The 27997-nt window shown below is 48.0% G+C and overlaps 1 protein-coding gene across 3 annotated transcripts; it reads left to right on the forward strand.

The window, feature by feature from the left end:
• The first annotated feature begins 3252 nt into the window (after positions 1-3252).
• Positions 3253-27997, forward strand: LMBRD2 (LMBR1 domain containing 2). 3 transcript variants are annotated; one of them, XM_073681667.1, is made up of 18 exons: positions 3253-3359; positions 5651-5896; positions 7121-7260; positions 7928-8038; positions 8588-8755; positions 9547-9757; positions 9863-9937; positions 11035-11148; positions 11569-11752; positions 12498-12679; positions 13516-13649; positions 20564-20669; positions 20752-20849; positions 21142-21245; positions 21400-21446; positions 22146-22251; positions 22728-22854; positions 26528-27997. In XM_073681667.1, exons 2-18 carry the CDS (start codon positions 5723-5725, stop codon positions 26592-26594), a joined length of 2148 nt encoding a protein of 715 aa, XP_073537768.1. In that variant the 5' UTR covers positions 3253-3359; positions 5651-5722; the 3' UTR covers positions 26595-27997. The 3 variants fall into 3 exon arrangements, with proteins under 3 accessions (XP_073537768.1, XP_073537762.1, XP_073537774.1); XM_073681661.1 differs by having other exon boundaries at positions 3294-3437; XM_073681673.1 differs by having other exon boundaries at positions 3294-3437; positions 7121-7251.

Here is a 27997-nt window from a genome sequence, read left to right on the forward strand (position 1 = left end):
TATTACAAATGATGGGATTCGATACACGGCTCAACTCAACAGACTATTACACATGATGGGATTGGATACTTGGTTCAGATGACTGTATTACACATAGTGCGATTAGATATACGGCTTAGCAGACTATATTAGTCATGATAGGATTAGATATACCGCTCTGCAGACTGTATGACACATGATGGAATTAGATACATTGCTCGGCAGACTGTATGACACATGATGGGATTAGATACATGGCTCAGCAGACTATCACCAATGAGGGGATTAGATACATTGCTCAGCAGACTGTATCACCAATGATGGGATTAGATACAAGGCTCAGCAGACTATCACCAATGATGGGATTAGATACATGGCTCTGCTCAGTCAGTGCAAAGCCTCATGCAGGGACATCTTAATGAGGCTTTACTGCTCCATCTGCAAGGTGCATCAGACATCTGTGTGCGCAGACGGAGTAGTGAGGCCTCATCAGACGTCTCTGCATTACAGACATCTGAATGAGGCTTTGCACTGACTGAGCAGGGTTGAGTCGGTGTTTATGGCACAGCAGCCTGATGGTTACTCTTCGGTGCTCTGAACACTGCGGTGACAGCGGTGGTAAGTGCAGGTCAGCAGCCTGACATTACACTACTAATACCAGGCTACCGCCCTGATCTCACTGCTGGAAGAAATCTCCGCCGCAGAACTGTTCTTACCGCTCAGAGCAGGACTGCGGTGGTGACTGCAGTATTAGTAATACACCAGGTTGCCCGACCAGTGCTCACCGCTCTCATGCTCTGCTCACCGCCGCTACCCCAGACCTCCTGTCACCGCTCCCTGCTGAACACTATATGAGCGGTGACAGGAGGAAATCGTAGCTCAGAGCACAACTCCGGGCTACAACAAAATGGTGCCCAACTCCTCCGGCAGCTGAGAACTGGACCACCCAGGGGGTGCGCCCAGTTCACAGCTGAGGCAGCCACAGTACGGGAGATGCTGTCAGTCACCAACCACAGTCTCCAATGCCCGGGGTCTGTCGTATTTGTGGTGTGTACATGTCCTGCTTAGACAGTAGGTTGAGGGGTTGCAGTAGCTTCGATGTTGGTGAGGTGGCAGCAAGCAAGGTCATGGCAGACTGTAGCTTTCTTGAAGAGATGGGTTTTCACGTTCCGTCTGAAGAAACTGAATGTGGCGGATAATCGAACGTGTTGAGGCACAGAGTTCCATAGGATGGGGGATATTCGGGAGAAATCTTGGAGGCGATTGTGCGAGGAACGGATAAGTGTGGAGGAGAGAAGGAGGTCTTGGGAGGACCGGAGATTACGTGAAGGAATATATCGGGAGATTGATTAGTTCAGAGATGTACGGAGGAGAGAGGTTATGGATGGCTTTGTAGGTCAGTGTTAGTAGTTTGAACTGGATATGCTGGGGGAATGGGAGCCAGCGAAGGGATTTGCAGAGGGGGGTAGCAGATGGGTAGCGAGGCGAGAGATGGACCAGTCGCGCATCAGAGTTAAGGATGGACTGGAGGAGTGCGAGAGTGTTAGCGGGTAGGCCACAGAGGAGGATGTTGCAGTAGTCGAGGCGGGAGATGATGAGGGCATGCACAAGCAGTTTAGTAGATTGAGGGTTGAGGAAAGGACGGATTCTGGAAATATTTTTGAGCTGGAGGCGACAGGAGGTGGCGAGAGCCTGGATGTGGGGGTTTGAAGGACAGAGCGGAGTCAAGGGTTACCCTGAGGCAGCGGACGTCCGGTACAGGGGAAAGTGTGATGTCCAACCTCTTGGACCCACAGGGTAGAGTTGAGCGCTGCACACTGGTATTCCAGAGCACTGCAGACTTCCTACCTGCCGGCATGCTCAGTCGACTCTTCTGATTATTAGACCTTGCGTCGTCGTGACTAATGATGTAGTGATGACGTGTGAGTGATGATGTCATAGGGCCTAATAATCAGAAGAGGCGCCCAAAATGCCAGCAGGTTGTAGGAGGTTGTCAGGGCTCCGATCCAGCTGTCATAGATTACAGACATGGCTGCTCATAGTCCTGGGAAATGTTTTGCTTTACTGTCCCGCCTGGTGAGGCCACCACATCTGCGTGGAGAAGGAGTGGAGGGCACCTCTATCTTCTATCACTTTAAGGGGATTGGTGGCCACCAGTCCATTGATTCTCAGCCTAGATGAGGCCACCGGCGGCCACCCCGACAACATTAAGTAGATACAGACTCACCTTTTAAATCTTCCAACACCGCTGGTCATGTGGCCCCCGATAATCTTTTTTTACATGGCGGCAGTGATAATTATCCTGTATCCATACGCTAGGGAATAACATGCTGATCGCTGGAGATTAAACAGCTGGGACCCCCAGAAATCCTGAGAAGGGGTCTTTGGATCTCCAAAAAACGTGTGAAAGGAGTGAAGGTGTGAACGCTCCATCCATTGTCTATGGGACTGACGGAAATAGCGGAGCGGTGTACTCGGCCTCCTGCAGACAATGAATGCTCACCTGGGCCCCTCCAGTACGGGCTATGCCCAATTTTCTGGGTCACTGGGTGTCCGGACAGTCAGACCCCCAGCGATCAGCATAGGATAACTTGTTCTTTTTGGATTAACTCTTTAGATACCATAGGCTGATTTTGCTAAGGGAAACTTCAGCCAGCTCAGGCATTTCCATGGCAGAGGGTAATAATGGAGAGGTGCAAAGGGACAAGGCCGCCCTATCTGTTGTGATGAAGCATCTAATGAGCGTGTGCAAAGGTCATTGTGAAGGGAGGAGGTGGTGGTGAGCTGTGCCATCGACTGTTATAGTATTACCTGTCACTGTAATCCTGCCTCTGCTGATAAGGAGCCTGCTGAAAACTCTTCCTGAAAGGACAGGAAGTATAAAAGAGTCTAAAAACAAAAGTCCCAATGTGAAAACTGCATCAGGATTACTAAATATGTTCTGTAATACAGATTGTGATATGAAAAAAATAATTGCCAAAAATGTAAAAAAAATACAAGTAACGCAAAAAACTGATTTAATCAATGAGTCGTTTTCTGAACAAGAAAAATACAAAATAAGTTAAAAACCCCTTGTATACATAAGAAGCAGCGACTATATGGCGGCTCCATGGTACAGTGCAGAATAACACAAGACAATGGATAACAGCCTTCTTTTATCAGCATCCGCATACAGGCCAGAATACACAATGTATAGGTCGCCAACAATATGGCCGCCCTACCTCAGACCGAAGCACTCTGGGTAATACTACCAGACTAACACCTCTAGGGTCCATGCGTCACTGCTCACCGGAAGTGACGTCACCTAACGGTCGGCAACCTCAGCAGGGCGGAAGTTGGACGGAAATGACGTATGAGTGATCGATTTTTCATGTTGTCAGGTGAGTGTGCTGAGCCGTGAGACCGGAAGCCCCGGGGGATGAGCGGAGTCCGGTAGATGTGGAGAAACCGAGAAGCAGGTGAGGCCGTGATGTCTCCATCCTGCACGTCACATCTGTCTCTCATCTAGGTGTCTGTCTGCCTCTCTCTCATCTAGGTGTCTGCCTGCCTGTCTGTCTCATCTAGGTGTCTGCCTGTCTCATCTAGGTGCCTGTCTGTCTCATCTAGGTGTCTGCCTGCCTGTCTGTCTCATCTAGGTTGTCTGTCTGTCTCATCTAGGCTGTCTGCCTGCCTGCCCGTCTCTCATCTAGGCTGTCTGCCTGCCTGCCCGTCTCTCATCTAGGCTGTCTGCCTGCCTGCCCGTCTCTCATCTAGGCTGTCTGCCTGCCTGCCCGTCTCTCATCTAGGCGTCTGCCTGCCTGCCCGTCTCTCATCTAGGCGTCTGCCTGCCTGCCCGTCTCTCATCTAGGCGTCTGCCTGCCTGCCCGTCTCTCATCTAGGCGTCTGCCTGCCTGCCCATCTCTCATCTAGGCGTCTGCCTGCCTGCCCGTCTCTCATCTAGGCGTCTGCCTGCCTGCCCGTCTCTCATCTAGGTGTCTTTTTCATGATCCGATCACACAAAAGCGGCTCTCATACACACGTCTGAAACTGGTCATAATGGATTAAAGCCAGAAGGCGTTAAAGCAGTTCTCCATAAATGTAATAAAATGCCAGCCTGTCCTAATCACGTGTTAAGACGGGTTGCAGTATGAAGAAATCCACCTCCTGAGACCTGTGTCTCACCTGTCAGAGGAGCTGTATCGTAAGCACACGTACCGGAGAGCAGAGGAGAAGGGCTGTGACTGTAGAAAAAGATCCTTCGTGCTCAGTCAGTGAGTAGATTTATTTCTTCTCCTGTCACAGCCCTTCTCCTCAGCTCTCCGGTACGTGTGCTTATGATATAGCTCCTCTGACAGTTGAGACACAGGTTTCTGGAGCTGGATTTCTTCATACTGCAGCCCGTCTTGACACATGACTGGGGTCAGGCTGCTGTTTGAAATATTTGACTTGGGTCATTTTATTAAATTTTTAGAGAACCCCCTTAACTCCAGAATTTTCTCCTCCTTTCTAAGAGAGTTGTGCTTTCACGTGACTCAAGTCTAGTCTCTGCTATGGCCGCTCTGTAGCGATGCACATCTGCTTCCACGTTATCAGTAATGACACTCTGTTATATTATTAACTAACACTTACTGGGACACGTCCAGTCACCCATACTGGGAGGTCAAGGGATGAGATGGAGCAGAAGTCACATGTAAAGGAGTCAGGATTAGAAAATCATGGCTGCTTAGTTTCAGAAACAGCGCCACTCCTGTCTGCTGGTCGTGTGTGGCATCACACCTCTACTGCTGCTGAAGTGAGTGGGCATGAGCTGCAATACTACACACAACCTGTAGGCTGAGTGACACTGTTAATTCATTTTAGACAACCCCTATAAAAAGCAATTTTAGCTTGATGTCTGCACCCTGGGTAACTTGTATGTGTTGTGGAAGCTGTAGAAAGTTTCATCCATACTCTTATTTGGCTACATCTATATAAAAACCCCTGTCATGGGAGACTTCATACTGTGCCTGGCCTCCATCTAGAAAGGACATTTGGGATGAGCAGAGTTAGCCAGTCGGTATCAATGAGGAGGTTTGCAGGCATGCTGATTGGCTGGGAGCTGATGACATCACTAGGCTCCTCTCAGATATCCTTTTCAGCTGGATGCTCGCTCAGTATTCAGCTTCCTATGGCTGCAGCGTTGTAATGGGGCGTCTGATAGTAACTGGGCTGGAAAGTGACAAATCTGGAAGTGTCGTGAGCCGCACACGGAGATGATTCGGGGAATCAGCCCAGTAATAATTCTTGTTAACAATCTACATGCAGAAACGTTTGCCTGACTTCTTCCCTGTTAGTGACTTTTTTGATTTGCGACAAGTTCATCAAACGATTTGTGCCTTTTTCAAGTTGTCATAAAGCCGCAAGGAGCAAAAAATAACAATTAGCTGGTTAAATAAAAGGACGGGTTATTATGGGATTAAATGATTTCCTCACTGTTTTTTCTAGACCAGGTTCCTAATAGGTACTTAGGTTGCAATGAATGACGGCTTACAGGGTGTACTTTATTATTGCAGGGTGGGGTCAGGAGGGTGCACATATTTATGCTTCCCTGTGATAATCTGCTCCGTCTGGAGTAATGAGTATTTCACAATCCCCAGCAGCTTTCATGTTTGTGTTCTGCATTTTAAACCTTTCCCGTCTTCCGCTGCTGCAGGACTGACCCCGGACCACCGTCCAGCAGGACTGACCCCGGACCACCGTCCAGCATCCCGGCTGGTTGGTAACAATGAGCGGTGCTGCCCTCGGGATAGAGGTCGTCTTCGTCTTCTTTCTTGCCCTTTTCCTTCTACATCGATATGGTGACTTCAGGAAGCAGCACCGCCTGGTCCTGGTGGCCACACTCCTGGCCTGGTGCCTGTGCTTCCTGATCGTATTTATCATCCCACTGGATGTGAGCGCGGTGAGTAGTAACGTTCTGCCAGGCTGTACGGTGTATAATGTGCCGGAGTGGCCGACCACACAGATCACATACCAGTCAGCCTTCTCACTGATACACTTGCATACATCACTAAATGTGCATACGTTCTGTATGGGGAGAGGGGAGTAAGCAGCTACCAGCCTCCTTTGTCTTCTCTTCCCTCCTCTGGAGGTGCCTCTGTCTTCTCTTCCCTCCTCTGGAGGTGCATCGGTCTTCTCTTTTTTTTTCCCTCTCCTCCAGGTCCACCTTTTGTCTTCAGTTTCCTCTTTTCCCCCTCGTCTCCTCCTGGGCCACCTTTATCTTCCCTCCTTTTCCCCCCAGTCTCCTCCGGGTGCCGCCTTTGTCTTCCCTCCTTTTCCCCCCAGTCTCCTCTGGGGGCTGCATCTGTCTTCTCCCCTTCCCGCGTCTGTCTTCCTTCCCCTTCTCCCCCATCTCCTTTGGGGGCTGACTTTTGTCTTTTCTCCTTTTCCTCCCATCTCCTCCGTGGGCTGCCTCTGTTTTCCCTCCTTTTACCCCCCCCAGTCTCCTCCGTGGGCTGCCTCTGTCTTCCCTCCTTTTTCCTCCCATCTCCTCCGTGGGCTGCCTCTGTCTTCCCTCCTTTTACCCCCCCCCCCAGTCTCCTATGGGGGCCGCTTCTGTCTTCCCTCCTTTTTCCTCCCATCTCCTCCGTGGGCTGCCTCTGTCTTCCCTCCTTTTTCCTCAGCTCTACCTGGGCCGCCTCTGTCTTCCCTCCTTTTCCCACCAGTCTCCTCCGGGTGCCTCTTCTGTCTTCTCCCCCATCTTCCTTTGTATGGAGACGTTCCCGGCTGCTCGCTGCCGTGCGGTTTGGCACAGCTGCTTGGCTGGACCTCCTCTGTGCAAGGAACAGCACTAAAGCAAGGCTGTGACATCTTCATTTTCAGGATCGTTGGGGGTCCCAGAGGTAAGGACCCCCCCCCCTCTCTTCACCCACCTCTAGTGAGCGGTGATTTGCCACCTCATTCTTGGATAGGAATGCCCCTTTAAATCACTAAAGGTTCTGATACCGACTGTACAGCTCTAGTGAAGATATACAGATGCTTGTGTCATGGCTTCCGCTAATACAGGAGCTGATCCGGCAGAAGTCGTGACGTGTGTGTGTGTGTGAACGGAGCCTGTACTGTAGAAAGGATCCGCTCGGAGATTAGATCGTGCAGGGTAAAGCTTTTCTGTTTCTCGCTCTTTCAGACAATATACAATCGATGCATCGCGAGGAACGCCGGCACCCCCGCCACCATCAATGTGAGCCAGCTGACTACCACCACGAGAGCGGCCATCACCAACGCCTCCGCTCCTGACGTGACCACCAACGCACTGAGGTATGACAGGTGTGTGACCAGCCATGACCGTTTTTATGAAAGCTGCAATTCTGATTTTTTTTCTTTTTTTTTTTCTTTTTGACATTTAAATAACTTTATATCTTGATCGGAGGCGGCAGCACCAAATATATATTTTATTTTTTAATGTGGGGTGAAAAAGAGCAGACGATGTGATCGTGTCCCTGCGGGCTTTGGTCGTCATCTGACCAATGGGGCCAGACACAGGATAAGATCTCGGCATTGTTCTTTTTCATTCTTTAGAAAAAAAGAACATCAAACAAATTTAATGAATGAAGAAAAGATCCGCCACAAACAATGCAGTTAGTTTACACAAGTCTAATTAGCCCTTTTGTTTCCAAATTTTAAGCAAACAATCCCTCCTGAGAATCCCTCCCTGACTGATGGGGAGGAGGCAGCAGCCACAGGATATTTGGTTTAGATGGGGAAGGAGGAATTTTTTGGGAGACTCTTTGAAACCCATATGACCTTCTGCCAAAGTTGTCAAAATATTTTTCTAGTCTGAATGGCAAAGTTGTTCATGGATATGTCAAACTTTTGCCAACTTTTGGAAGTTTTGAAAAATGAGGACTTTTATGTTATTACTTGCTGTATCCCTGAGGTCTGGGCAGGGGTGACGCCTTCCGTGCCCTGATTTTGGAACTTTTTCTCTTGTTAGCACCGAGAGCCCTTCACCCCAGGAATGCTACAAGCCGTGGAGCTACATCCCGAAGGGCATCATGCCCATCTTCTGGCGGGTGGTCTACTGGACGTCCCAGTTTCTTACTTGGTAAGTATGAGAAGGCTGCCGTGATCAGAGACATAAAGGGCTGTTGCATATCACTGGGGACCCAGCAATTGGGAGATCATACAGGCCTTGGTCCCTTTAATTCCTTCCTCACAGATTTGTATGTGAAATAGATATGACTCTCCATTAAAGGGGTCCTCACTTTTGATGCTATCTGCTTTTTTAAAAATGTCTCCAACAGCTATCGGTTGTGAATCGGGGGAAACCTGGCAGTTATTGCTCAATTTCCGTACACCTCCCCAACAGGTGACATGGGGTATTACACAGCATCCATTCTTATCAATGGGTTGTGTGTGTAATATAGGACAGGTCGGGTCCTCCAGAGAGAGAGACGCTTTTTATAACCTCGCTGGCCGTGACTTGAGTCTTCCAAGCACAGACACCCTTTCATTAACTAGTTGAGCCCCATAACATAACAATGAGACTTCTGGCCCATCGTGCTGACATTATTATGAGCCGGTTCCATTATTGGTGGCCTTGTATGTATCCGTCCGCTGTGCAGTCTAATGCTGGGCGTCTCTTATTTTGCAGGATCGTCTTGCCCTTCATGCAGTCTTATTCTCGATCCGGCGGCTTCTCCATCACAGGAAAGATTAAAACCGCCCTGATTGAGAACGCCATCTACTACGGCACCTACCTGCTGATCTTCGGCGCTCTGCTAATTTATGTCGCAGTCAATCCGAAATTTCACCTCGAATGGTAAGAAGTCTGTAACCCCCGATATCACACATTTCTGCTCCATTGTTTGTGTGAACGTACGCCGACTGACCGCCGGGACCCGCACTGATGGCACGTTTAGCTGAACAGTGAGCTGCTTGTCCTTCTCGAAGGCAATCGACACCTTTGATGCTTTTTACATATGTCAGCGGCCACCTCTAGCTAATAACAGGGCACGAAGTTTCTGCAATCTTCATTGCTTCGTTCATTTTCAGACCCCCTCATAGACAGTTTGCCACCTGATCCAAGTTTTAGACTTTTGTCACGTAGCCTCCCAGTAATACAGGCTGGATGTGAGGTCTTTAGGGGGCATTGATCAAGACTGGTGTTTTGTACTCTATCCTATAACCTGGTTAATACATTTAACAGATATTGATGCAATAGGAAAAGTAATCTTTCCATCCATGAGCTGGCATTGATGTTTGACGGTTTTCTAGCTTCATTCAATGGAGTGATTACCACTTTACAGCTCATCTAGAATCAAGTGCTTTCCTCCCTATCTACGGTCTGAGTGAGATGCCCTCCATAATAACATAAATGCTTTCCCCTGTCTTTTTCTGATCTGTGTACACTCCGTTATTTGCTGGTATCTCTAACACACAGAAAAGAGGCCGCCATGAGCGATTTATGCCAAATTTTGCAAACAACATACTCAAGATGAAACTTTCTATTAAACACTTTTTATTTTATTTTTTAATTTAGAAAGCAAAGGAACAATAAAAAATAAAAATATGTGTATAAGACCATAACTTTTTCTTGTTATTTTTTTTTAGGTACCAGCTTCAGACCATAGGAATCGCTGCAGCCAACACTTGGGGTCTTTTCCTCCTCGTTTTGCTGCTGGGGTACGGCCTGGTAGAGATCCCACGGTCCCACTGGAACGGAGCGAAGAAAGGCTATCTGCTCATGAAGACCTATTTCAAAGCAGCCAAACTCATGACCGAGAAAGCAGACGCCGAGGAGAACCTGGAGGACGTCATGGAGGTGAGGAAAATCTGATGATGACCACCGGACGGCACACGCGACCCATACAGTCTCACTTTAATATTTTATTTTTATCTATTTTTTTTTATATTTTTTTTTTAACAGGAAGTTCGTAAAGTGAATGAATGTATTAAATACAATCACCCCTTGCGGAAATGTGTGGACACTATTTTAAGAAAGGTAATGATGACTTCATAGTAGACTTTTCCGTTCCACGTGTGCGTACATTGAAGGCCCGGCAGATACGATGCATCATTAGTAATCTGGATGCACCGGGTACTGCCGGAGCGAGGCTGTGTCTCCGGCTCCCGGTGTCTGCAGCACTGACTATCTGGGGACACCCGTGCAGGACTTGTATGTTGCCCCCTTGAATAAGGCCTCTAAATTACTGTAAAAATACATATTTATTGGTGGTGGTTTTAAAGCGGATCTGTCATCTGATTTGACAACACGATTTCTATAAATTATTAAATAGATCTGATGAGACTGGTGTACTTATCATGAAAATCTACGTCAGAATGGCTGTATAATCCTATTTTGAAAGTTTACACTCAATCTCTACCAACCTGGTCAGGTTTTGTGGGGTGGCCTTATGGATGGAGTTAAATAGCTGTCGAGCTGGAGGGGGCGGAGGCTGTCGAGCTGGAGGGGGCGGAGGCTGTCGAGCTGGAGGGGGCGGAGGCTGTCGAGCTGGAGGGGGCGGAGGCTGTCGAGCTGGAGGGGGCGGAGGCTGTCGAGCTGGAGGGGGCGGAGACTGTCGAGCTGGAGGGGGCGGAGACTGTCGAGCTGGAGGGGGCGGAGACTGTCGAGCTGGAGGGGGCGGAGACTGTCGAGCTGGAGGGGGGGAGACTGTCGAGCTGGAGGGGGCGGAGACTGTCGAGCTGGAGGGGGCGGAGACTGTCGAGCTGGAGGGGGCAGAGACTGTCGAGCTGGAGGGGGCGGAGACTGTCGAGCTGGAGGGGGCGGAGACTGTCGAGCTGGAGGGGGCGGAGACTGTCGAGCTGGAGGGGGCGGAGACTGTCGGGCTGGAGGGGGCGGAGACTGTCGGGCTGGAGGGGGCGGAGACTGTCGGGCTGGAGGGGGCGGAGACTGTCGGGCTGGAGGGGGCGGAGACTGTCGGGCTGGAGGGGGCGGAGACTGTATAGCTGTCGGGCTGGAGGGGGCGGAGACTGTATAGCTGTCGAGCTGGAGGGGGAAATTGGATGAATTTTTACTTTTTATCTGGACTCGTAAAATGAAATGAAGTAACTTGTTCGATATGTTTCTCGTCCTTCCAGTGTCCTGCCGAGTACCAAGAGAAAATGGGGAGAAACATGGACGACTACGAAGACTTTGAAGAAAAAAACATCAACTATCCAAGTGAGAAGATGCTGGTGAAACTTCACAAGCAGGTAGGGCTGCATTCACACCGGCATTCGGAGTCCAGGTTTTCCTGTTCCTGACGGACCCTATTGACTATGCCGGGTCTCTGTGGTGGGTGGTCCGACTCCCAGCACCCCCCACTGATCAGCTGATTAAAGGGGATGTGACGAACCCGTCTCCGTTCCCGTCATTATTTACCACCACACTGCGCCAAATATTCTCACCTGTGTACCATTCATTCCTATGGGCTCAGACACCAAGCTCTGCAGGGAGTTGGACCTATAAGATATTAGTGGCTTATGCATCATTATCAAAGTCTGGAAAACCCACCTTTAAATCAAAACTTTGCAAGAAGATCAAACCTGCAGGTCTAGTCAGGATTCACACTTGCCATTGACATCCGCGTTTATTACCACATTTATGTCTGATCGTCTCTGACCCGTCCACAGGTGATCTACGCGGTGCAGAGACACAACCGCACCCAGGTGCAGTGGCGGATGCTCCTTGAGCAGGCCTTTCACCTGGAGGACGTCGCCAAGAATGAGATCAGCGCAACCAGACAGTTCGTGCACAGCTTCCCCCCCCAGGAGCCGGAGAGCTGGACCACCAGGCACCTGTACACCCCCGCCGTCGGTGAGCGCTTCCATCTGTCCGCCGGATGATACTGGGGCATTTATGACTATTTGTATAGGATTTTCCCTGCACCGAGGATGTCATAGCCTGCACCACATGCACTGCAGATCCTGGTCCTATTCTGGCCCCCAAATTGACCGCCACATCTATTTGCAGGCTGCAGCAGTGACGTGACCACCGTGGCCCCCCATGGAGTCATTACGGCCTCGTCGTACCTCATTTGATGTTATATTTAAACCCCTTCATAGCTGGGCAAATTTTATTTATATATTTTTTTTTATATTTTATATACTTTCTTTTTTCTTACTACTGTATGTTGTTTTTTTTTGTTTGTTTGTTGCTGGATGCAATTTTTAATTACACCATTGACACATATATACACACTATAGATCAGACTTTTGCAGGTATGACAATACCAAATATGGTGTTTCTTGTATATACTTTTTACATTTATTTTTTTAAAGGGGTAAAAGTGTGATTCAATATGTATTTTTTTCTTTTATGTTTAAAACTTTTTTTTTTTTCTTTATTACTTTCTCTTTCGCTTCATTGGAAGGCCACTGTGGTCAAATGGCCAAAGAGCAGCGATCGGAGCTAGTTCTGGTCACTGCTGTTACAGGAAGATGTCTGCTTGTGAGTCCGCTCCGTACTCTGGCACCTGGCTTGTAGCGGGGAAAGGTTCAGGGTTTCCAAATGATCAGATTCTTGCCGTTGTAATAACTGTTTTCTGTCTTCTTCCGCACAGAGTGGTACTGGGAGTGTTTGTTGCGCCCCTGGTGTTCCCGCATCTTGGCCGTCATCCTGGCGATGTTCTCCGCCGTAGTCGTGTGGTCGGAGTGCACGTTCTTCAGCACACACCCGGTCCTGTCTCTCTTTGCCGTGTTCATACAACAAGCCGAAAGAACTTACAACTATATTTATATTGAGGTAAGGGCACAAGTGTGTGGTTCACGGCCTTTACCCCGGTGTTTTCCCACCATAGTCATTGATGTGATTTCCAAGCATTATGTATACTTTCATATAAGGTCACCATTGTGGGATGCCAATGGGTTCTCATGTCACCGCCATGTTGGTCCGATGAAGTCCAGATACATGCTGGACTTAATAGAAAACTGTGCTTAGTGCGATACACTGTAATACTGAAGTGTTGCTGGTCATAGAAAAGCGATCCGAAGATCAGAGAACTAAAGAAAAAAGAAGTGAAAAAAAAAACGTATTAAAGAAATATTTAAAAAAAAAAAAAAAAGTTATTGCTCTTGAAATAGTGATTTTTTTTTTTTACATTTTTTTATATTCACTGTAAAATATTTCTCGGTCGCTTCCTTGGGGGACACAGGAACCATGGGTGTATGCTTCTGAAACTAACAATTACAAAAGTTGTCTCCTCTCTGCAGACTGCACAACGCCAGACTGAACCAGGTAATGAGAAAGCCGTAGGGCAAGCGATAAAGGAAAAAGTTAGAGGCCACCGTGATAAAATATCATGACCGGCCATGAGGGTGGGACCTCTGTCCCCCAATGAAGAGGCGATTTCATGGGGTTCCTGGATCCATCATCACTGGGACCCTCAGATCCATCTTTGTGCATTGTAGTGCACCATACTGTGGTGGAGCGCTCACCTGGTCATCATTGTATATGGTCCTGCCGTCCAGACCAGAGAGGATACAGCCTAAAGGAGATGATGTGTTTGGGGCTGTAAGATCCTGTACGCAGCTCTCTGCCATAGTAATGCAATGCTATACGTGTTGTCTCCTTCTCCGCAGGTGGCCTGCTTCCTCACCATATTCTTCTTGAGCATCTGTGTTTACTCCACAGTCTTCAGGATCCGGGTGTTTAACTATTACTATTTTGCTTCCCATCACCAAACGGATCACTACAGCCTCCTGTTCAGCGGGATGTAAGTATGTCGCCCACCCTCGTTCTGCAGAGCATCGCTCCTGCAACATATGTTTTGCTCACAGGTTGCTTGCTGGGGGGTTGCATGGAGCTCGAGAGCTGAAGCCCCCTCCATGCCGGGCAAATACACAAGTATCTGCTTACCGGCAGCGACTGGTGCCTGCTCCAGTCACTGCTGTTTATCCCAGTACTCTGCCTGGGCTGCATAGGAAAATGTTTACTGCACCATATACCCTCTAGGGGGGACTAAAAAAGAAAAATAAAGTAAAAAAACAAAGTAAAAAAATGGTTTAAAAAATATAAATATATAAAAGTTTAAATTTCATCCCCCCCCATTTAAAAAAAACTGTAAAATAAAAAAATTAACACATTTTCTATTATCGCACCTGTAAAAGTCCAAACCATTAAAATATAAAATGATTTAAACCGTACATTAATCACTGGAAAGAAAAAGCAAAACTCCAGATTTGCGGATTTTTTCTTTCTTTTATTTTCAGCACCTCTCCAGAAAAAGCAATAAAAAAACAATCAAAATATCATCATATGCAGCATAAATGATCAAAATGCTGTCAGTAAACATTGTTACACTGCTCAAAAAAATAATGGGAACACTTCAAATACCACATCCTAGATATCACCGAATGAAATAAATCTTTATTCATTACATAGTGGAATGTGTTGAGAACAATAAAATATAAAAATAATCAATGTAAATCAAAATGAATATCCCATAGAGGTCTGGAATTGGAATGATACTCAAAATTATAGTGGAAAATGAAATTACAGGCTGATCCAACTTCATTGGAAATGCCTCAAGACAAGGAAATGAGGCTCAGTATTGTGTGTGGCCTCCACGTGCCTGTATGACCTCCCTACAACGCCTGGGCATGCTCCTGATGAGGCTCAGTATTGTGTGTGGCCTCCACGTGCCTGTATGACCTCCCTACAACGCCTGGGCATGCTCCTGATGAGGCTGAGTATTGTGTGTGGCCTCCACGTGCCTGTATGACCTCCCTACAACACCTGGGCATGCTCCTGATGAGGCTGAGTATTGTGTGTGGCCTCCACGTGCCTGTATGACCTCCCTACAACGCCTGGGCATGCTCCTGATGAGGCTGAGTATTGTGTGTGGCCTCCACGTGCCTATATGACCTCCCTACAACGCCTGGGCATGCTGCTGATGAGGCTGAGTATTGTGTGTGGCCTCCACGTGCCTGTATGACCTCCCTACAACGCCTGGGCATGCTCCTGATGAGGCTGAGTATTGTGTGTGGCCTCCACGTGCCTGTATGACCTCCCTACAACGCCTGGGCATGCTCCTGATGAGGCTGAGTATTGTGTGTGGCCTCCACGTGCCTGTATGACCTCCCAACAACGCCTGGGCATGCTCCTGATGAGGCTGAGTATTGTGTGTGGCCTCCACGTGCCTGTATGACCTCCCTACAACGCCTGGGCATGCTCCTGATGAGGCTGAGTATTGTGTGTGGCCTCCACGTGCCTGTATGACCTCCCTACAACGCCTGGGCATGCTCCTGATGAGGCTGAGTATTGTGTGTGGCTCCACGTGCCTGTATGACCTCCCAACAACGCCTGGGCATGCTCCTGATGAGGCTGAGTATTGTGTGTGGCCTCCACGTGCCTGTATGACCTCCCTACAACGCCTGGGCATGCTCCTGATGAGGCTGAGTATTGTGTGTGGCCTCCACGTGCCTGTATGACCTCCCTACAACGCCTGGGCATGCTCCTGATGAGGCTGAGTATTGTGTGGCCTCCACGTGCCTGTATGACCTCCCTACAACGCCTGGGCATGCTCCTGATGAGGCTGAGTATTGTGTGGCCTCCACGTGCCTGTATGACCTCCCTACAACGCCTGGGCATGCTCCTGATGAGACTCAGTATTGTGTGTGGCCTCCACGTGCCTGTATGACCTCCCTACAACGCCTGGGCATGCTCCTGATGAGGCTGAGTATTGTGTGGCCTCCACGTGCCTGTATGACCTCCCTACAACGCCTGGGCATGCTCCTGATGAGGCTGAGTATTGTGTGTGGCCTCCACGTGCCTGTATGACCTCCCTACAACGCCTGGGCATGCTCCTGATGAGGCTGAGTATTGTGTGTGGCCTCCACGTGCCTGTATGACCTCCCTACAACGCCTGGGCATACTCCTGATGAGGCTGAGTATTGTGTGGCCTCCACGTGCCTGTATGACCTCCCTACAACGCCTGGGCATGCTCCTGATGAGGCTGAGTATTGTGTGTGACCTCCCTACAATATTTATTAAATTCACAGAAAACCACATTTTGGGATACTTAAATAAATGATCTCCCACTATTTGTCCCAATCGGGACCCATATTTCTAAAAAAAAAAGTGAACTCCATCATGAATATAATGATGCGTCAACTAGTCACCGGTACCCGTTGCAATCTATGCTCTAGGAGGAGGAGAGAATGGCGTCGCCGGAGTTCAGGTCCATGAATAATCGATATTCCACCCCATATAAACACTTTTCAATCGATGGTCACAGAAATATATTATCCAGATATAACAGGACCATAGCGCTTACTGATCAATAAAGATCATATCACATAACAGTTTAATAAATTATGGTAAAATATACCTAGATTCAAAAGGACACATTTAAAGTGATACCACCACCAAACTACTCGGGATCATTGTCCAGAGAAAAAAAAACGCTTAAAGGATAAAAATAATGTAATGTAGATATGAGTAATAATAACCCATGGATAATAAAACAATGAAAGACAATCAGGTGTAACAGACAGTTAGGCCTTCATAAAAAATCAATGCATGAAGGGGAAAAAAAGGGAGATAAAGTGACAAAAACCAAAAGACCAAAAAATACCCCCTATGAACAATTATTATAATTGTAAAATATGTATATAATATGTGTACATCCCATACTAAAAAGCCTGCAAACCTCAATAATTAAGATTACAGGCCATATTTAAAATTGAAATAATGAAAATATATATAGTGTATATGTATCCCATTTCTCAATGTATACATCAGCTTACCCATTCTAGGACCCCCCTCCGTTCCTTCCCAGACATCAAGACAAAAATGCACAATTACAGCAGATTCCGGTAAGTGGGATCTGGCAAAAAGTCATTAAAACCATATATCATAAAAAAAAGTGTATATTAGAGAAACAAGAGGGTACAGAGATAATAAATTATGGGTCTTTTTCACATAAGTGTATTCGTCTTGCTTCCTGATGGGACCGAATATTCCCCTGTCTGTATACTTCCATACGTATGAAGTCCCTTCCAATATATCAGAGAAAGGTTTTTTTTTTTCACCACCTCATTTCTCATCATACAGCCAGATGGACAAACGCCGCAGCGAATAATAAGCACCACTGAAAATCAAACAGAGACATACTTAATATATAGAAATTAAAAACAACCTAACGGTACAACCACTGGTCACAAACATGGAGCAAAACTTAATTTCTCATTTAATCCTTTCGGGGACATGGTATCCCGGATAGCAGTCCACCTACACTCCTTCTGTGCTAAAGGACGTCTCAGATTCCCACCCCTGATGCCACAGTGTAGGCGGTCAGTGCCTCTAACTTTAAGTAATTTTGGATTACAGCCATGATGGGTATAAAAATATTTAGGCAAAGTTTTCAAGATTGATATATCCTCCTCTTTCTGTGCATTGAGGATATCACGAACAAGTTCACGAACACGAAGCTGCCTAGTTGTAAGTCCCACGTAAATTTTAGAAGAAGGACATGTAGTATAATATATGACGTGTAGCGGTGCGTGAAATATAATGGACAATGTCAAAGATCTCACTCCCATCAGCAGATTCAGATCTATTGCTTCTAATAATCTTTTTCTCCCTACATGCCACACAATCATTGCAGGGAAAGCAACCCCACTTCTGTTTAATATTGTTGGGATTTAAGGGATTCTTCACTTTTGCTATGTAATGACTGTCCACTAGTTATGTCTTTAAGATTTTTCCCTTTCCTTGCTGAGAATAATGGCGTCTCTGGGAGATGTCAGGTTTTAATACTGACCAATGTTTTGAGACAATCTCCTGCATTCAATTCCACTGACAATTATAAATCTCGTCTCAGAATTGGACGATATATTCAACTGGAACGGCCCTGACAGTATGATGGGCATGAGCCGATGTAATAATGCATTTACCGAGGTGTCTTTCCTATATACGTCCGTCTGTCTGGATCATGCCCATACTGTCAATCTCCAATCGCACATCCAAAAACTCAATTCTCTGTTGATGTGCTTTGGAAGTCAATTTAATATTAAGTGAATTGCTGTTCAGTTCCTCCATAAAAGATGACAACTCAAGTTCGGTTCCCTGCCATATAAATAGGATATCATCCATATACCTATGCCAACACTGCACCCGGTCAATGGTCGAGATCCCATCTGTGTGAAAGAGGGATCTCTCCCAGAGGCCGAGAAACAGGTTGGCATAGGATGGGGCACAAGCTGCCCCCATAGCTGTTCCACGTTTCTGCAAAAAGAACCGATCTTTGAATACAAGCATATTATGCGAAAGAATGAACCTCAACTATTCCAAAATTAGTTCACATAAAGGGCCGTCCCAGTTGGAAGTCCCCAGGAAAAAGCGGACAGCATTGCTCCCATCCTCTTGTGAAATACAAGTATAGAGAGATTCAATGTCAGCTGTAACCAACCACATGTCACGTTCTAAGCAGATACCATCAATTTTAATTAAAATTTCAGTGGTATCCCGAACATATGACTGTAGTATTTCTACCATAGACCTCAAATAAAATTCAATAAATTTACATACCGGGTCACAAAGTCCGCCAATCCCCGAGACAATGGGTCATCCCGGTGGACTGACTGGATCCTTGTGGACCTTCGGTAATACATAGAATGTTGGTATTTTGGGATATTCAACTAATAATCCATCAAAGATCTTCTTGGTAATTATACCCTCCTCAAAGACTCTGTGAAGTATAGTATGTAATTCAATTTTGTCAGCTGAAATGGGACAGTACGGCAACTTGGTGTAAGTGTCCTTATTATTCAATTGGCAGAAAGCTTCCCTTTCATACTTTGCCACCGGCCAGATTACAACATTTCCCCCCTTGTCCGCAGATTTAATAACCACATCATCCCACGATCTTATTTCTTTAAGGGCTCTACGTTGGCGATAAGTTAAATTGTCATTCACCACAAATTTTGGTTGTCTTTTTAAAGTCCTCAAGAACCAGTTTGGTAAAAAATTTCAACTTGTGGACATACGGACAAGGGGGGAAAGGTTGTAGATCTGGGTATAATAGATTTGGGGAACATACCTCCTGGTGAATCGCCAGATTGTTCCTCCCAAGATTTTAAGGGCTTCTTTTTGTATCACGAATCTGACTTTCCCAGTTTGTAAAACTCTCATCCAATTCAGTATTTAATTTGTTTAGCGCCTCAGGGGTCAGATCTTTTTTTTTTTTTTAAGATTTGATTGTATTAAATCAATCTCCTGTTCCAGTTCCAGAAGAGTTGCATCATTCAATTTTATCAACAGCTCCATAAAAACCTTTGGAGCAATTACTAGCAAGTTCTTCCTATCCCGTCTTAAACCAAGTGGCATCTATGTCAAAGGACAGGCAAACTTGGAATTCTAAGACCCCCTAGGAATCAAGACTTTTAAAATGTATTTCTCCAAAAAAAAAAACAACCCTATTCCACCATGTCCGTGTTCTTTTTTTTTTTTTTGTAATAGGGATTTCAATTTATGAATCTGCTCCTGGTTGTCTCTATAATTAACATTTAAGACGGCCACAATGAATCTCGTGATCTGAAATCCATTGTTCTGGAATCAAACACAGAAAACAACACTATTATTAAATTCACAGAAAACCACATATTGGGATACTTTAAATAAATGATCTCCCACTATTTGTCCCAATCGGACAAATCATCTTGCAGGAACTGCTGACACACTCCAGCCACATGAGGTCTGGCATTGTCCTGCATTAGGAGGAACCCAGGGCCAACCGCACCAGCATATGGTCTCATAAGGGGTCTGAGGATCTCATCTCGGTACCTAATGGCAGTCAGGCTACCTCTGGAGAGCACATGGAGGGCTGTGCGGCCCTCCAAAGAAATGCCACCCCACACCATTACTGACCCCCTGCCAAACCGGTCATGCTGAAGGATGTTGCGGGCAGCAGATCACTCTCCACGGCGTCTCCAGACTCTGTCACGTCTGTCACATGTGCTCAGTGCGAACCTGCTTTCATCTGTGAAGAGCACAGGGCGCCAGGGCCGACTTTGCCAATCTTGGTGTTTTCTGGCTAATGCCAATTGCTCTGTATAGTGTTCGGCTGTAAGCACAGCACCCACTGGTGGACGTCGGGCCTCATACCACCCTCATGGAGTCTATTTCTGACAGTGTGAGCAGACACATAGATGTTAGTGGCTGCTGGAGGTCATTTTGCAGGGCTCTGGCAGTGCTCCTCCTGTTCCTCCTTGCACAAAGGCGGAGGTCGCGGTCCTGCTGCTGGGTTGTTGCCCTCCTACGGCCCCCTCCACGTCTCCTGGTGTACTGGACTGTCTCCTGGTAGCGCCTCCAGCCTCTGGACACTACGCTGACAGACACAGCAAACCTTCTTGCCACAGCTCGCATTGATGTACTATCCTGGATGAGCTGCACTACCTGAGCAACTTCTGTGGGTTGTAGAGTCCGTCTCATGCTACTGTACCTCTAGGGATGAGAGCAATGACCAAATGCAAAAGTGACCAAAACAGCCGAAAAGGATGAGAACAGAGAAACGGTCTGTGGTCACCACCTGCAGTACCGCTCCTTTATAGGGGGTGTCTGCTAATCGCCGATCATTTAATACCTGTTGTAGATAAAAGCCTAATACTCTGCACTTTCCCCTTCCAGGTTGTTCTGCCGGCTGACGCCTCCACTGTGTCTGAATTTTTTGGGTCTGACGCACATGGATGGGTCAATATCCCACCAGAATGCGGAGCAGACGGCGTACACGTCGGTAAGTGCGGGGTCGTGTCCTGACCGGTCGGTCGGTGATGGAAACCTTCTCGCGTCACTGTTTTCCTTCTTGTCACCCACAGATTATGGGATCCCTGAAGGTCCTGCCGGTGATCGCCGGTGGATTCTACATCTATTACCCAATGCTGGTGGTCATTCTTTGTATTGCCACTTATTTCAGGTAAAAAGTTTATTTTCCAGTCTAACTTTTACTACTTTTTTTTTCAGTCTAACTTGTGACCGTAGACGGTAGTCCACATTTCTGTTCCTTTTTTGCAGACATATGAGCTTGTTCAGCTCCATATAGTTAGTGGGCGCATCCTCCGTACCTGTATGGTGGACGTTACCAGAGGGGTTAATATAAATATGCAGAGTCAGGGATAAGCGGCGGTCCAGACTTCTTTTGGGGGTTACGGACACTCAGAGGCCACATGCTATTATAACTATTAATTACTCTCCGGCTTACTCCGCAGTTTGGGGACGCGCTGCCTGAACTTACTTGGATTTCAGCAGTTCATGGGAGACAACGATATGACGTCCGACCTGACCGACGAGGGGAAGGAGCTGATCAGGAGAGGTACGCGCCCAAAAACAAAGTGTCAGAAAACAGCCCGGACCTGAATGGGTCAGAACAATGTCTGTATCACATCTCCTTTCATCAGATGACCCGTATCTTATATATTGACCATCCCAGGTGTCGAAATAAAATAACACATTTCCTCTTATTGTAGAGAAAAGAAAACGCCAGAGGCACGAGGATGGCGAAACGCGCAGAAGGGTGAGACGCAGCATCGAGTGCTAAGGATCCTCTACCACCTGAGGATGCATCTAAAAGCAAACGTTCAGCTTTCCTGTACAAATTGTTTTACTAATGTTTTTTTTTTTTTTTTATAGCATATAGTTACCCAACGAGTTTCTGTTTTTAGTTCTTTTTTCTCCCCTTCTTCCAAGAGTCATAGCTTTCTTTGTTTTTTCCGTCCACATAGCCATATGCGGGTTTGTTTTTTGTGTGACGTCTTGAACTTTTGAATTAAACCATTGATTTTACCATAGAGTACTAGAAAAGCCGAAAACCATTCCAAATGTAGTGAAATTGGGCTTCAGCCCACATCAAAGGGTGTTATAGAAGGGGTGCGGAGGAGTAAGATGTGGTAAATTAACACTTAAACTAGCGCCTTACAAGTACCATTCACCTCCGGGCAGAGATTTACGACATCTCTGACGGAATTTACAACGTTAAAGTGCCATAAATGTCATTCATCCGGTTCCGCCCTCGGCCCCGTCCTGCACAAGCGTCGCCCATTATGTGGAAACTGCCCGGGACTGGTGTAAAAAACGACAGAAAGACGTAAAGTTTTGAGACTTTTAAAAAGTGTTCTACGCCTGAATTTCAGCCTCAGCGCCTCACTGAATCGGGCTCATAGTTCTTGTACATCATCCGTAGACAATGACATCTTATTGCTCTCTGCCTTCTCAGGAGTGGAAGGAGCGTTACGCCAGCAACAGGGAAGACACCAGCCGAAACCGGAACGTCAACTCCGAACCCAAAGAGCCGACGTACGCCGAGATGACCGGCAGCCGATGTGAGTGTCGCCCGTATAGTGGCAGCACCGCTGCTTGAGTTGTTTTTCGTTTTTGTTTTTTTTTCCTTTTTGGTCTATGATATGTAATTGATAACTGCAACAATCATACGGTCGCCTGCCTCGGACGGTCGCCTGTGCGGCTGCGTCGCCTGTGCGGCTGCGTCGCCTTCCTCGGGCGGTCGCCTGTGCGGCTGCGTCGCCTGCCTCGGGCGGTCGCCTGTGCGGCTGCGTCGCCTGCCTCGGGCGGTCGCCTGTGCGGCTGCGCCGCCTGCCTCGGGCGGTCGCCTGTGCGGCTGCGCCGCCTGCCTCGGGCGGTCGCCTGTGCGGCTGCGTCGCCTGCCTCGGGCGGTCGCCTGTGCGGCTGCGTCGCCTGCCTCGGGCGGTCACCTGTGCGGCTGCGTCCATGTAGCATTGTGCAATCAGCTTTCTTCTCCTTCCCCCATCCTGACACTTCCACCAAACATTATCCCTTTCAGCATCAAAGTACACGCGATCCAATAACCGGACGGAGCGAGATCGGATCGAGCTGCTGCAGGATGCCGAACCACTTGATTTTAATTCAGACACTTTCACCGATGATCCACTGGATTCAGAATCTGGCAGGTCAGTTTTCTACTCTGAGATCCATTTTTTTTTTTTTGCTAATCAGCCTTTCAAGTGTATGGGAGCAAGACAAAAAGGGAAACAGAAAACTAGAAAAAAAATGGATGCATGAATAAATGCATCATTATAAGGTCTTCTTCAATCTACATAACCGCTGAGACCAGGATTGCCTGCAGCGGTCATGTGTTGTAGACAGTTTTAACCATTTCCTATCACGTAGATGTTTTTCCCATTTGTTATGTGGGTTTTCCTTGCTGTAGATGCTCAGGATGCCCCCCTCTTACCCCACGCAGTACTGCTGTATGAAGGTTTACTTGTTGTAGATGCACAGGACGTCCCCCTCTTACCCCGCGCAGTACTGCTGTATGAGGGTTTACTTGTTGTAGATGCTCAGGATGCCCCCCTCTTACCCCTCGCAGTACTGCTGTATGAGGGTTTACTTGTTGTAGATGCTCAGGACGTCCCCCTCTTACCCCTCGCAGTACTGCTGTATGAGGGTTTACTTGTTGTAGATGCTCAGGATGCCCCCCTCTTACCCCGCACAGTACTGCTGTATGAGGGTTTACTTGTTGTAGATGCTCAGGATGCCCCCCTCTTACCCCTCGCAGTACTGCTGTATGAGGGTTTACTTGTTGTAGATGCTCAGGACGTCCCCCTCTTACCCCTCGCAGTACTGCTGTATGAGGGTTTACTTGTTGTAGATGCTCAGGATGCCCCCCTCTTACCCCGCGCAGTACTGCTGTATGAGGGTTTACTTGTTGTAGATGCACAGGATGCCCCCCTCTTACCCCTCGCAGTACTGCTGTATGAGGGTTTACTTGTTGTAGATGCTCAGGATGCCCCCCTCTTACCCCTCGCAGTGCTGCTGTATGAAGGTTTACTTGTTGTAGATGCTCAGGATGCCCCCCTCTTACCCCGCGCAGTACTGCTGTATGAGGGTTTACTTGTTGTAGATGCACAGGATGCCCCCCTCTTACCCCGCACAGTACTGCTGTATGAGGGTTTACTTGTTGTAGATGCTCAGGATGCGCCCCTCTTACCCCTCGCAGTACTACTGTATGAAGGTTTACTTGCTGTAGATGCACAGGATGCCCCCCTCTTACCCCGCGCAGTACTGCTGTATGAAGGTTTACTTGTTGTAGATGCACAGGACATCCCCCTCCTACCCCTCGCAGTACCGCTGTATGAGGGTTTCCTTGCCGTAGACTCACAGGACGTCCCCCTCTTACCCCGCGCAGTACTGTGGTATGAAGGTTTACTTGCTGTAGATGCTCAGGACGTCCTTCTCTTACTCCGCGCAGTACTGCTGTATGAAGGTTTACTTGTTGTAGATGCTCAGGATGCCCCCCTCTTACCCCACGCAGTACTGTGGTATGAAGGTTTACTTGTTGTAGATGCACAGGACGTCCCCCTCTTACCCCGCGCAGTACTGCTGTATGAGGGTTTCCTTGCCGTAGACTCACAGGACGTCCCCCTCTTACCCCGCGCAGTACTGTGGTATGAAGGTTTACTTGCTGTAGATGCTCAGGATGCCCCCCTCTTACCCCGCGCAGTACTGTGGTATGAAGGTTTCCTTGCTGTAGATGCTCAGGATGCCCCCCTCTTACCCCGCACAGTACTGCTGTATGAAGGTTTACTTGTTGTAGATGCACAGGATGCCCCCCTCTTACCCCGCACAGTACTGTGGTATGAGGGTTTACTTGTTGTAGATGCTCAGGACGTCCCCCTCTTACCCCTCGCAGTACTGCTGTATGAGGGTTTACTTGTTGTAGATGCTCAGGACGTCCCCCTCTTACCCCGCACAGTACTGTGGTATGAGGGTTTACTTGTTGTAGATGCTCAGGACGTCCCCCTCTTACCCCTCGCAGTACTGTGGTATGAGGGTTTACTTGTTGTAGATGCTCAGGACGTCCCCCTCTTACCCCTCGCAGTACTGCTGTATGAGGGTTTACTTGTTGTAGATGCTCAGGACGTCCCCCTCTTACCCCTCGCAGTACTGTGGTATGAGGGTTTACTTGTTGTAGATGCTCAGGACGTCCCCCTCTTACCCCTCGCAGTACTGTGGTATGAGGGTTTACTTGTTGTAGATGCTCAGGACGTCCCCCTCTTACCCCTCGCAGTACTGCTGTATGAGGGTTTACTTGTTGTAGGTGCACAGGATGCCCCCCTCTTACCCCGCACAGTACTGTGGTATGAGGGTTTACTTGTTGTAGATGCTCAGGACGTCCCCCTCTTACCCCTCGCAGTACTGCTGTATGAGGGTTTACTTGTTGTAGGTGCACAGGACGTCCCCCTCTTACCCCGCACAGTACTGTGGTATGAAGGTTTACTTGTTGTAGATGCTCAGGATGCCCCCCTCTTACCCCGCTCAGTGCTGCTGTATGAAGGTTTCCTTGCCGTAGATGCACAGGATGCCCCCCTCTTACCCTGCACAGTACTGCTGTATGAAGGTTTCCTTGCCGTAGATGCACAGGACGTCCTTCTCTTACCCCGCGCAGTACTGCTGTATGAAGGTTTCCTTGCCGTAGACGCACAGGACGTCCTCCTCTTACCCCGCGCAGTACTGCTGTATGAAGGTTTACTTGCCGTAGACGCACAGGACGTCCTCCTCTTACCCCGCGCAGTACTGCTGTATGAAGGTTTACTTGCCGTAGACGCACAGGACGTCCTCCTCTTACCCCGCACAGTACTGTGGTATGAAGGTTTACTTGTTGTAGATGCACAGGATGCCCCCCTCTTACCCCGCACAGTACTGCTGTATGAAGGTTTACTTGTTGTAGGTGCACAGGATGCCCCCCTCTTACCCCGCACAGTACTGCTGTATGAAGGTTTACTTGTTGTAGGTGCACAGGATGCCCCCCTCTTACCCTGCACAGTACTGCTGTATGAAGGTTTACTTGTTGTAGATGCTCAGGATGCCCCCCTCTTACCCCGCTCAGTACTGCTGTATGAAGGTTTCTTTGCCGTAGATGCACAGGATGCCCCCCTCTTACCCTGCACAGTACTGCTGTATGAAGGTTTCCTTGCCGTAGATGCACAGGACGTCCTCCTCTTACCCCGCGCAGTACTGCTGTATGAAGGTTTCCTTGCCGTAGACGCACAGGACGTCCTCCTCTTACCCCGCGCAGTACTGCTGTATGAAGGTTTACTTGTTGTAGATGCACAGGATGCCCCCCTCTTACCCCGCACAGTACTGCTGTATGAAGGTTTACTTGTTGTAGGTGCACAGGATGCCCCCCTCTTACCCTGCACAGTACTGCTGTATGAAGGTTTACTTGTTGTAGATGCTCAGGATGCCCCCCTCTTACCCCGCTCAGTACTGCTGTATGAAGGTTTCCTTGCCGTAGATGCACAGGACGTCCTTCTCTTACCCCGCGCAGTACTGCTGTATGAAGGTTTCCTTGCCGTAGACGCACAGGACGTCCTCCTCTTACCCCGCGCAGTACTGCTGTATGAAGGTTTACTTGTTGTAGATGCACAGGATGCCCCCCTCTTACCCCGCACAGTACTGTGGTATGAAGGTTTACTTGTTGTAGATGCACAGGATGCCCCCCTCTTACCCCGCGCAGTACTGCTGTATGAAGGTTTCCTTGCCGTAGATGCACAGGACATCCTTCTCTTACCCCGCGCAGTACCGCTGTATGAACGCGACATCCTATCTTTGGTTTTTCAGGTACCAGCCTGCCGGACGCTATTTATCTATGTCCAAGTCAAACAGCAGAATATTCGATGACGTATAATGGCTTCACGGGACCCGGAGAACCAACGCCTCCAACACTAAAGGTCTCCTGCGCGCGTCCTGCCTCCCACTCCCCTCGTGGTTTCCGGGGCGGCCGGTAGGACTTCTGTTTAGAGGCGCATTACTCACGTACACACTGGGATCCGGCCGCCGGCACGGAACGGTTACGGTGCAGCGCAGGGGCAGCGCTCGCCTGTACGGGCTTCTCACAACGGACTGCGGCGTTTCCAGCAACTGCATGCACAAATCTACAATCTGCTCCACCAGATAAAACGAGAAGCCTGCTGTACAGGGGTTTGTGAATGTCACCCGCCGCTGCCGCCCACGTGTCACCCGTGCACACTCTGCTGCTTTATTTATTACCCCTCTCTGAGGTTCTCCTGTTTAAACACGGTGGCTGTGCGACCTGCTCCTGGATCTAAGATCTGCACGGTTTTGTAGCCTGTCCTATTCGTTGCGGTGGCGTTTTTTTTTTTTCCTTGTACGTACGCCGGTTAGTTTCCGTGAACTGCGCAGATCTCGTGACTCAATTCTGCATCCTAATATACATATATTATTTTTTTCACTTCCTGCAGTCACCACCAGGGGGAGCTCTCTGCACATCATCTATACAGCAAGCTCAGTATTCGCACACAATGCAGGGAGCTCCCTCTAGTGGTGGCAGAAAAGGATGTTCTCCTTTACCTCTATGTCTGTACAGGAGGATTTTTTTTAGCTCTGTATCGGGGGGAAAAAAAAACCAAAACCAACGCGATGACGGCTACGAAGATAGTAAGAAACTACAACTGATGACCTGGTTGGAGCTGAAAGCCAAACAGTGGGGGGGCGAGTGGATAAGAATATATTGTGTGCCGCCAGTATCCACCACTAGGGGGAGCCCAGATCCCAGCCAGTATCAGAGCCGCTGTGTATATACAAGGTGTATATAGTATCATATATACTCACCATGTATTGGGATGGGGAGCAAAGTATTCTAGGGTTTATTTTCCTTTTATTTTCTTGCCGGCGGCTGTAGGTCACTAATTTCGCCCATTTTTGCACTATTGATACAGATGATAATTTCTGCATAATTCCACGATTGCAGCTTCCGAAAACCCTTCTCTCTCTGGTCGTCTGCTTTTCATTCAATTTATAATCATTCTGTCCAATAATGAAGTTCCTCTGTACCACTGATTTTTTTTTTTGTTTAATCAGAGCTGCAGTATAAAGTATGGGGGAAAGGCCAGAAACAGGTCTTGTGGTTCAGGCCACTTCTGACTCCTTATTTGGTCTTGATCTCAGGTCAGTGGGGAGTCGGAGATATATACACATATATATACTGATAACGGCAGACCCCGCACCTTCTAAGGATGCCCACGAGGAATATTAAGCTACATTTTTTTTTTTTTTTTCTTTTAAATTTTA

This window comes from Phyllobates terribilis, unplaced genomic scaffold, assembly GCF_046119375.1.
Source record: "Phyllobates terribilis strain yellow unplaced genomic scaffold, ASM4611937v1 Scaffold_1__5_contigs__length_1240528914, whole genome shotgun sequence".
Taxonomy (NCBI): Eukaryota; Metazoa; Chordata; class Amphibia; order Anura; family Dendrobatidae; genus Phyllobates; species Phyllobates terribilis.

Coding starts and splice junctions, on each gene's coding strand:
- LMBRD2 (XM_073681667.1), top strand. CDS start 5,723: ATGAGCGGTGCTGCCCTCGGGATAGAGGTCGTCTTCGTCTTCTTTCTT. Junction 11,753..12,497: donor CCTGTACACCCCCGCCGTCG/GTGAGCGCTTCC, acceptor TCTTCCGCACAG/AGTGGTACTGGGAGTGTTTG. Junction 21,246..21,399: donor GAAGGAGCTGATCAGGAGAG/GTACGCGCCCAA, acceptor CTCTTATTGTAG/AGAAAAGAAAACGCCAGAGG.